Genomic DNA, 12048 nt, shown 5'->3' with positions numbered 1-12048 from the left:
TAAATTCCGTTTTGGCCTTTGCTGTAGGCCTTGTGCAGACATCTTGAATTTCCTACATCGTTGCCCTCTGAACTAGCTAACAGAGATTGCGGAAGCACGAACTCCGTGCCTAGTTCTACTGAGTCACTTTCTTGCAAATGTCTCAAGATTTCAAGGCAAATTGAAAAACAACATACCACCAAAAATGTTGGTCACAACAATGAAAATGTAGTTCTAGTTTCCTTAGTGAACTCAACTTATGTTTACTATACAGCCAATAATTATTCATTCTGATTGTGAACATTTTATAAACCATTGCTTGAAGGTAGGAGTAGTGGTCGACTGTTGTAGACTAAAAAATAAAAAAATGTTATTAGATGAAACTATTTTTATTTTACTATTTTTTAATCTTACAGTACAAGCTGTATTACATTAAAAAAAATAAATACCATGGAAGTCATCAGCCATGAACACAATTGCTATGGCTCTTTGTTGTTTGCAATTAGGAAACACCAGTTAAAGCTGAATTCCTGATGTTATCTGGTGATATAAATGGCTTTATATTGATATGTATGGTCTTGATTCTCTATATTATGAAGTATTGCATTGAGGATTTAATCCAACTCACAGGAATAGTGTGTTATTAAGTGGCTGAAATTGACAAACTCTTTTAGTTCATTCAGTTTGTTGATTGAATTTTAGTGTTTTAGTTGCTGATTGATTTTGTATAAACACTTATAATTCTACCTTAATACAAGTGATTTTTAAATATTTACATAAGGGCATATGCATCCAAATAATTAAAATATGCCTATATTTTTTTTAAAAGTGACTATACACTGTGCTCTTAATTTATTTTGATGTTCAGTGGTCAGTCATTAACCAAATTATTTTTTGGGTAGTATTTTGTTTTTTCATTGAAATACTTCAAATTCCTGGTAACCATTACTAGTAATGGTTTCTTATTGTTGTGGTCTAATGGTTGATTTTTATTTCTGTGTGGTTTTTATTATTAATAACTGAAAACTTATAGCTACAAATATAATTCTTGATTATCAATAAGTTATTGTAGGAAACCTCATTTTTTCTGCTTCATATGTATAAATTCCACATACTGTCATATGTATAAATAATATTGTCATTACACTGGTCAACATAATTTTTGTCTCATGATTACCAGTAGGCGTACTTACACAGTTTTTTATCCTGTTTTCAAATATGTATTTGGTATTTCTCCATCACCTACAGTTTTTTTTTTGTTTTTTAAAATATTTTAAAACGTTTTTTCGTCCATTTGTCTATTGTCAAGTAAAACTCCTAGAGCATTGTAAATATGATGGAATCAAATGAGCTAACTCAAAGGGTAGCATTGCTACTTTTGTAGAGGTTATGACATGTATAAATGTGATCTTGTGTAGCACACATTCATCAGAACAATGCCTGTTGTGAGATAGTAGTGAATCGGTAAACATGTTGTTATGAGTGCTTTGTGTGTCTGAATTACTGTGTATTACATATTTACAACTTTATTTATTTTAATTAGTCATTAGTTAAAAAATGCCTTGAGTTTGTATTAATCCTAGTAATTTTTGTTATGTATGTGGTGAAGTAACACTCAAGGCCCAAAGGCAAAACCTTAGTCCATTAGTTAAAAAAGGGTTATGAACTTTATTTTGAGTTTAAAGTTGCGAACCAAACAATGGCCTGGGCCTCACAATATCTGTTTATCGTGTTATAGGCTTCTCACTGCATGGAAAAATTGCACATGCCACAAGCACTTTGTTATCCCTATGATTGGAGGGAACCCAAAGATCACTCTTGTGACTGTTATTTCTGCTTAACGTACATTAAAGGGATTACGTCAAAATCTAAATATACAGTGGTATACCCTAACTTGCAATGTGCAATGAGACCATTTCCACAATGCGAAGAATTGCTCATACCAAAGCCTCCAGAACATGTGACATACTTTAGATGAAGAGAGGTCAGAGTCTGATGGAAGTAAGGAAGAAAAAGAAACAGATTCTGGTGATACAACTTTTGAACAAAGTAGTTCATCTGAGCCTCATTTACTGACTCAAGAAAATTTTAACAATCTCGAACGAGACTTAGAAGTTATCCAGAAAAAAAGGTCTGAAATGCTTGCTTCCTGGCCAAAAGGATAGAATCTTCTTCAAAAGAATACATCGTAATCATGATTCTGAATTTAAAGACTATTTTTGTGAAGAAAATGGCTTAATGTTTTGTAATGACATTTCTTCTCTTATGGAGACACTGTAATGAATATAACCCAATAGAGTGGCACTTGTTCATTGATTCCTCTATAGTTTAAAATCTGTGCTTCTGCGTAAGGGCAATAAATTCCCATCATTACCTCTGACTTACTCTGCTAGTATGAAAGAAATATATGAAAACTTTAAATTTATATAGGAAGAGCTTCAGTATGCACTGTATTAAAGGAATATTTGTGGTGATTTGAAGGTAATTGCACTTTTTCTTGGTCTGCAGCTTGGTTACACCAAGTACTGTTTGTTTTTGTGTGTGATAGTAGGGACAGTAAAAAGCATTACATTAGAAAAGAATGGCCTAAACGCGAATCACTCATTCCTAAACATAGAATGTGAAACATGACCCATTATGTAATCCTAAAAATATGTATCTACCTTTGTTACATATCAGACTAGAATTAAATGAAGAATTTTGTGAAGGCCATGAATAATATTCCTGTACTTAAAACAGAAGTTTTCTAGAATTAGTGATGCAAAAATAAAGAAGGAATATTTGTGGGTCCACAAACACCACAATGCATGATGAAAAGTTTGAGGAACTATTGAATCCACTGGATAGCAGCTTGGAAAGCATTCAAAAATATTACTCAGAGTTTTTTTGCGAAATCGAAAGGTAGAAAATTACCGTAATATTGTCAATGATCTTGTAACATCTTATAAAAATTTGGGTTGTAATATGTCCTTAAAAGTACACTTCTGCACTTGCAACTAGATTTCTTCCTAGAAAGAGGTATCAATGCAAATGGAATCCTAATATGCTGGCCGATTATTCTTGGACCATGAAGAGGGATGCTCTGCAGGTGAAATATAGCAGAAAATCATCATTTCTTACTTTCTAGGTGAGTCAAATGTTTGATTATGTGTAGTTAATAATGCAGAAAGTATTAAAATATTTGAAATTATAAATCCCAGTCTCTCAGAAACCTTGCATGATAGGGAAAAACCAATATCATATTTGAATTCAGGAGAAAAAAATACTATCAGAATCACATATTTTTTTCTTCGTGAGACAAAAAAAAATTTGTTTTTATTCCTCAGTGTTATTAATGGTAATGTTCATCTTTAAGATCTCAGATTTTTTTGCAATTTAATATCCACCAGGTGATTCACAATAAAAGAAATAATTATCAGCTATTCATTCACTTAAGATGTTCAGCTATCGTTGAATTTCTGTTGTATATGCTCCAGCGTACATTTGGTTTCAGGTAATTTAATTTTGGATTTGTTGAGGCCAAATACTCAGAGGGATTTGTTCTAACATTTTTCCCTACAATTTCAAGGTATATTTTCTATAAAACAATATTTTGATAGTGTTGTTAATTGTATTGTTGAAGGAATCGACAACTATTTATCTTACTTTTCTTGCCCGTTGTAGGCGGATATGATAGAGCAGAATGTCTTCGAAGTGTTGAAATATACAACCCTTTGACAAATACATGGAAAGAATTACCACCTATGAAGGATGCTCGTGGCCGTTTCAATATTGCTGTTGTAAATGGAAAAGTTTATGCTATAGGTGGATGCAATGGTACAACAGAACTTGCAACAGTAGAATGTTTTGGTGAAGGGAACTGGAAAAGAGTGACACCATTACCTCTGGCACGCTCCAATACTGGTGAGTTTGTTACTAATCACTTCATCTGTTCACATGTACAGTAAACAAAAGAAGTTTTTGCAACAGGTAGTCGGTATAAATTTATTGTAATAATATTTACTGATAATTACATGTTTTCTCTTTGTTCAGTTATGTTTAATTTGTGAATCAAATCGGCCCAAAAATTTCAACTCTACCTTGTTTATTCCTTTTAATATTTAAATTTGTAATTTTTGTTTATTTGTTTATTTGTTAAATTACATCACATATGCTTTTGAAATATAAATGTTAAAATCTCTATCAAAATATTTGATAGAAGAAAACAAACATTTTTGTTCCAATAGAAAAATTTTAAGTAAAATCTTGTAAAGGAAATAAATATTAATAGAATTTTACACAATAAAGCTAGTATAGATAAATAATGTTTAATTGAAGATTTATCCAATCATACTCATTAGAAAAAAAAATCTTTAAATTTTTAATAAAGGTGCACATAAATTAAACAAAAAAGTGTGACTTACAAAAATTTTTGTTCTGATGCTACTGCTATCATATTTAATAGTTAATAGTTATTTTTTCTGGTTATGTGATGGTAACATAATTTATTTTTGGAAAATTCTGTATTGAAAATTACTATTAGTTTTCTTGACTTCATTTATGCAAAAAAATATCACTTTTTTCCAGCGGTAAGTTTTAAAATTTGTTGTTACCATGAGTCTAGTTATGAACCTTTGCAGATAGAAATATGTGTAATATATACAGAAAATATCTGTAACATTTTCATGCAGTTTTGTTTGCATATACTTTACCAAAGTGATGATTTCTCTCAGTATATATTTACTACATAAATTTTATGAAATGTAAGAACGTAATAAAAGTGACACCAGATTTATTCACATAAATGCTTAATATCATGCTAAATTATCACATACTTATCTTTTCATTTGCATCTTTTTTTTTTATTTTGCAATATTTTGTTTGTTCTTGTGATTTTTTAAAAATATTGAGTTCTTATATTCGTTGTTTTCTGGTTGACAGTTATACTGCAATTACTTTTATAATTTTTTAGTTGCTGCTGAAAAGAAATTATGGTTATAGCTATCATCTGTCTTTATCAAGTAAACTGAACAACTGTAATATTCACAAAAGAAAAAGCTTGTATTTGAAGAGTTAAATCGCTAGATAGAATTACTTCTTTATTGCATAACATTTGGTCTTTTCTGTGATATTTTTAAGTTACGTTTTTTTTAAGAGAAAAGCTATGGAAGCTTTAAAAAAGAGAACCCCTTTCTTCACTTATTTATTAGTAGCATAATTTCATCATTCTATAAATTTGATTATGTTATATGAAAAATTTGAATTAATTATTTCAGAAGATTTGTTTGTGTTATTTAATTATTTTATAATTTTTTCCAACAGTGAGGTGTAATAAGGCAGCCATTTTTTTAAAAATTGCTATTGAATTTTTCAGTTAGTAGAATTTCTAATAGGGATTTTTTTTTTTGTATGAAGTAATGAAATATATACTTACCACACTATTATGGAATGCATACAGTTTCATTATATCACAGGAGAGAAAAAACATTCTGAAGGAGATTCAGAATCTTCATCATCATTTAAAAAAAGTCAAGTCACTTTATAGTTCTCTACTGGAACAGTAACAGACAAGTACAAGATCCATTCTGTATTCTTGGTTTCCATGAAACAAGTCTTTTCTAACAAATGGCATAGAATCCAACCAGTCTTGTTAATAGAACATTGTTATTTCCAGCATTATCCTTTTTTCATGCTTCTGTTAAGTGAAATTATGAACCTATGTATATATAATAATAATATTCATTTTAAAAAAAAATTCTAATGCTGATATAGCTTCTATTTTTAAATAGCTGCTTATATTGAGACTGATCATTGTAAATGTTTTATAAATTCATAAACAGCAAAAATATTGTTCTTAAAGTTATGTTAATGTACATTATATGTAATCATAATCTCATAGTTTGTGATTGTTAAAATTGCACTACTACCAAGAAATCTGGCAAAACCAGAATATATGCTTAATTTAAAAATATTTTTTCAGGTTTTTTTTTTTTTTTTAATAAATTGTATCACAGAAAGAACAAATTTAAACTTGTAAAATTCAGTTTTTTTCTTGTAGTGGTTTGTAATATATTTAAGATAAGTGTTTTCTTTCATATTGGCATAAACAAGATAACAGGTGTTTCAAAAAGGGTGCAACCCTAAGATTAATAGGTAAAAGTCATGCATAGGTAAATTTTACTTCTCCTTGCCTGTCAGTTGGCAACACTGTACTGAAGGTTAGCAGATTATAACAGTTGAAATGCCCTTCTTATGCACTAGTGCTATACCAGTATAAATTCGTCTCTATTGTGTTAATTATGTTTTTCCAAGGACAAACGTGTATTTATTATTGAGATTTATTGTGTGTAGTAATCTTATGAATGAGTGAAAGATGAGTTTTGGATAAGATTTCCCAATTCTTCAGTTCCTAATTGTGTCTGATTAATAAATTTCGTAAGACTGGGTAACATGATTGGAAAAGCACAGATCAACCATCACTGTTAGCAGTAGAAGTTCTGGAGGATGTGAAAGAATGTTTGATTACTCACTCAGAAAATTGCTCATAAAATTATATTCACAGGCTGGCTTTCACTGTCTACAGCTTTCAGAGCTACTAAAAAATTACGATTGCATGCTTATTGCATCGTTGTTGTTCAAGAACTGAAAGAAGTAGACAACAGAAATCGTTTATAATATTGTCGCCGGTTTTATTCTCTTGTTAATAACGTATTGTAATTTTGGAACTTGTTTATTTCAACAAAAACTGTCAAATATGGAGTGCTGAAAATCCTCACGCATTTCATGAATGACCATTATATACACGTATAATTGGTGTCTGGTGTGCGATCTCCCGGTGTCATGTCGTAGGGCCTTTATTTTTTGACAGATCTGTAGGTAGTGTGGTTTATTGCAATTTAATCGAACAGTTTATTGCCATTTTAGCTTTATACAAATGAGAATTTTGGTCCAGCAGGATAATGCAATGTGTCACACTGCGCCTAGTCCTAACTATTAAAGAGCCAATTACTGAATGTCTCAGATCCGTACTAAAAGCCTCTATAACAAACTTTCCCACTAAAGTTTAACACAGCAAAATTTAGACCTAGTTCCCTTAAGAACCCCGCTTATTACTCAAAGTGAGTTTCTATCTGACTCCGCTCCGGTCCACCCGGGAGAGGAGAATAAACGCCTACTCCCGGACAGCTCCATCGTGGAGTCCCGCGTGACATTCACCATCTTTCGCAAACCGCCGTCAAGACGCCCCTGCATACCACCGAAGCATCACCCAGAGACGCCCCGGCGACAGCGTCTTTAGCTCATAAATGCCCCCGTCAGAGCCAATCAAAAACGTTGAGTCTGTATTAGAATGCGTAAATCGTGAATACAGCCTTAAGACCAGCTAACCTCGATACTGTCAGAAGGTACACACACGACCGACAGCCAAAAGAACACTGATAATAAGATATACCGCAGTGATACTCTGAGACGCACCAGGGACCAGAGTATGACAACAGCCAACAGGAGACACTGGGCTCTCAAAAGAATGTTCCTATAACACCTGACGATCATGCGATGAGCCCAGATAGTTGCAGTGTATAACAATAGCCTCACCTACACCCTTGCAGAGGATACTCATAGTATTGAAATTCAACCCCCAGTCGGTGATGGATAACAATGCGAATTCCAAAAAAGTCATCAACAGCCTTCTTGAAACATATTGAAGGTGTTTCTTAAATTTCCTGGCTATTTAAATCTGTGCTCGGTGTGAATTGGCCAACCAACCCTTCAACAACATCTTCATAGTTTTTTCTGGACTAAAAATATTCTTGTGCTGGTGACTCCACAACCTGAGAATCTCACATGCACGAGTAGCTCGTAGTTCTATTTCCCCTTGATCAACAGTAGCCCATCATTCACATAGGCAATAATGTGGTATCCACTAGGCAACCTCAGGCATAACGTAGAATCGGACTCAATTATCCAAAGAAGGGGACTCAATACACTACCTTGCAGGCACCCTTTGGATAGGTTTTTTCTTACTTCCTAGCTGCCATCACGAAGGACGATGGTTCGATGGCTGAAATAACTAAAGAAAATCTTTATTTCATTCCACGTACAATATGTTTCTGCATTTGAAACAAGGCAGAGGGCCACCATAAGTTATTACAAGCCTCAGATATATCCAGACTAACATACCTATACCTATACACACTGGAGGAAGCAATATTAATCACCTTCAATATGGTGTCCTCCCTGCTCTTGCTGGGCCAGAAGTCATATTGGCAGTCCTTTAATAAGTGCTAAGTAGTTAACCTACCAGTAATACAGAGATTGAATACTTTCTCAAAAACCTTTCCAATTACAGGCAAGTGTGTCAAAGGCCAATAAGAACTAACAGTAGGGTCCTTGTCGCCATTTTTAAAAAGCAATATCAATTCTTCATGCTTCCAACATGCTGGAAAATATCCAGTCGAAAGCATCCTATTAAAAACCCAAGAATCATAGGGTTCCAAGAATCACAGGCAACAAGCAAACAAGGAGTTCCACCATGATACAATCATATCTGGGGGTTTATGTTGTGCCATACTACAGACCACCTGACAAACATTCATCTTGGTAATCTCGAGACTGTACGTCAGTATGGAACTCAGCGATTTCTATGAGCACATTAGTGATACAAAGACTCGCCAACCTCAGTGTCATCAGGAAGCAAATCATTTAACAAAATGTGGAGGACACGCTCTTTGTCCATCACAACACCATCCTGAGTCGAAAGGGCTGATAAAAGGACTTCTTCCCTACACTTATGTCCAAGGACTCTGTACACAACACTGCAAGGGTCCTTATTTCCATGCTCCTGAAGAAATGAGCACCGGGAATTACACTTAGAGGACCTAATATAGTGATAGCACCTCGCCCTTTCCCTGCGATAATTTGCGAGTAGAGCTGTGCGCCAACCAGGATCGCCTTCACGTTGTGCAGCTTTCTTGAGTTGACACACAGACCGCTTCATCACAGTCAAACCTCAAGTTATTGCCACACACTCACACAGTCCAGACCTCACCTCAGCGGTTTTCACTTGTTCAGGCTCTTGAAATCGTTTCTGGGAGGCCAGCATATCAACAGCAATGATGGGGTGAGGCAGTCAGTCCTATCTTGGTTTTGACGTAACGACATCTTTCTCAACTGCAGGTATCCAGACTCTAGTGAAATGCTGTAATAAATATATAAATGTAGCAGGGTATTACATCAAAATTAATAAAAATATTTTTTACTATCGTAAGTGTGTTCTACATTTATTAAATATTAACAGTCCCGGATTGACCTGAATGCCCCTTGTATTTCAGGAATTTTGAGTTGGTCAATGTAAAATAATTCATTTCTTTTACCTGCTTCTTTAGGAAGAAATTCATGAAAAAAATAAGTTTCTCACATTATTTTCAAATTTGCTAAGTATAACAATTTTATTTTAGTAGTATCTCTTTATACCATTATCTCTTATATTTTACTTAAATGTTTTAAAATCATGGTTTTTCAAATATATAAGATTTATGAGTCGCGAGAAGTATCATACTTGCATCTTTGTTTTTTCATAATATTTGGACTCCATTTTTTAAGGCAATTTTCTGTATTTTTTTAACTCTCATAATTTTCCCAGAGGAAAATTTTTGTGAAACAACAATGTTCTTTGAAAACTATTAGCTACTGCAAAATTGGCAATGCTATAATTTTCTTCACATTCTGTTAAACTTGTCAAGGAAAGGAGTTGTTTACCATCAAGATTGACTTTTCGCATACTTGCCCCACCCTTGTTTACTGTACAAACATGTCACACGAATCTTATCAGTTTCTTTCCCATTTCCATTTAACAGTTTATGTGTTCAATAAGCCTTGAGTTGATAAAAGTGCGTTTCAGTAACAATGTCGAAAGTAAAATATAATGGCTAAACCTAGGCTTTCTCCAAGAAGAATGGGAACCGATCTGCTGGAGGGAATTTTGGTGTTTCATAATCTCATAGTTGTTAAAAGCAAAATATTATTGCCTTATGTTTTGTGGTCCAAAAGATCGAAAATATCCAGAACAAGAGGACAGACTTCTCTATTATGCGCAGGAATTATGAAACAATGGTAACACTGTCAACCATGAAATGATGCAATATTGTGCAAGGAAAATCACACATGGTAAAGGGATTCTGTACAGCAGTTCAAAGCCAGTAGGGGGTAGGTTTGGAATTTAATGATAAAGAAGAACTGTATTGCACTGTGAAGCTAAAAGTTCCTGCTGATGGAAGGAAATTGCCACCATATAACATTTTCTGGAGGAAAATCATACATAGGTGATTAAAGTTTCTTGCTTGTATACATATTGTGGCACAAGAGAAAGGGTGGATGACAAACAAACTGATGCTGGATTGAGTCAAAAACGTCTGGAAATGACAACCAAGTTGCAATGCTTTGCTTAAATTCCCTTATGTTGGACAGTTTCCACGGCTATTTCATTCAGATAGTGTGCAGTTTTGTATCCCTTGAATGTGTCAGTCAACAAACCTTTCAAGGTACACATACACCAGCTTTATTAAAGATGGTTGTTTGAAAACAAATACAAGTACATGCAGGTGGGAAAATTAAATTACCAAAGTTAAATGAAATGTGCAAGTGGATCCTGAGTGCGTGGAAGTTAATTTACTTGACATCATTGAAAAAATTTTCAAGAAAACAGTTATCGAATGCCCTCAAGGATAATACCTGCTTTGCCAACTGACTTGCGATGCAGTCAACACCTTTAAAAGGACATACTACAAAGGTGCCAGCTGTGACCCAACTATAACCAGTGATTTAAGTAAACTTCCCTGTATGTGTGTGTATATATATATACAGATTATTAATTATTGTATTTTAAGATAGAATATTCTTGTTTGGAAGAAAATTTTAACAGTTAAAATTAAGAAGCAGTATGATCTGTTAATTGCTTTTTATTATCAAACTGGGAGTACCTTTTTGAATGAAAACTTGCAATAATATTTCAGTGAATTTACTGAAAGTTCTGGCTATTTTCTAATCAAAATAATAAATTTGATTTACTGTATCTTCCAATAGATGTATAAGCTCTTAGTAATTATAATAATATTGACTTGCGTGATCATTGTCAGCATTGTTTTAATATTTAAAAAAAAATGTTGATCATAATGTGTTTATAATTAGGTTCTGTAAATGTATCCCAATATTTTGATCTGTAGAATTATTTGTACCTTAATCATTGATAAGAGATTATATTAATTTGTTTCATATTTTATTTTTTATGTAATAATTACCAAAATATAAGGATGTATACATTTATCAAACTTGCGTCAAAAAAAAAAAAAATGCTTTGCTTCATCTTACTAAGCTAGTTCATATTATTTGTGCTTGTAATAATAAAAATAATAACTTATTATTATTTATTTGCTTACTAATATTAGGTTCAATAATTAAATGATTTTTAAACATTGTTTTCATTTATAACATCCAAATACTGTTAAATGAATAATGTTAATACCTTGCACTTAATAAAAGTGCAACATAAGAGCTCAAATGCTATATATTTTCAGTTATGAAAAAGAACAGTAATTAGAAAAAAATTAAATACACATTGTTTAAATATGATATAAATTTCAAAACTAATAAAATACAATATCCATATATAGTTGTTTAGCAAATTTTTATGATTTCAAGTGGTTCAAAATTGTTTTAGCTTCATTTTTTAATTTTATTGCAAGTTACAGAATAAGATAAATCTTTCTATTTCTTCAGTTTTCAAAAGTTTTTATTAATACATGATTTTAATTTTTGTATGGATGACAACAGAATACAGGCAGTAAAACTAAATAATGTTGAACCAGGGAATTAGCCTGTGAATATTGTAATGTAAACTGATGATTTGGAACTGTTTAAACTGTGAAAGTGTTCATTTGGGGATAAAAATAAAATCAGAATGTTTCTTCCAAATCATGTACTGAATACTCAGAAAAACATTTCAGATTTCATATTTCTTACTGACAGGGAGTGGACACAGAAGCTGCTAGAAAACTGAGCAGTCTGGTTGTGCTACTACTTATACGTACAACAAAA

At 32.6% G+C, this 12048-nt stretch overlaps 1 protein-coding gene across 2 annotated transcripts in view; it reads left to right on the top strand.

Moving 5' to 3' along the window:
* LOC142328932 (influenza virus NS1A-binding protein homolog) overlaps nucleotides 1–12048 on the top strand; it is a 184077-nt gene that overhangs the window by 138396 nt on the left and 33633 nt on the right. For both annotated transcript variants that reach the window (XM_075373109.1, XM_075373118.1), the window contains exon 9: nucleotides 3643–3882. In XM_075373109.1, coding sequence (XP_075229224.1) covers nucleotides 3643–3882 — 240 coding nt within the window. The remainder of the gene's footprint in view (nucleotides 1–3642; nucleotides 3883–12048) is intronic.

The sequence above is a fragment of the Lycorma delicatula genome, chromosome 1, assembly GCF_047948215.1.
Source record: "Lycorma delicatula isolate Av1 chromosome 1, ASM4794821v1, whole genome shotgun sequence".
Lineage (NCBI taxonomy): Eukaryota > Metazoa > Arthropoda > Insecta > Hemiptera > Fulgoridae > Lycorma > Lycorma delicatula.
The sequence above is the reverse complement of the archived record's forward strand: the minus strand, read 5'-3'. Positions and strand labels throughout refer to the sequence as shown.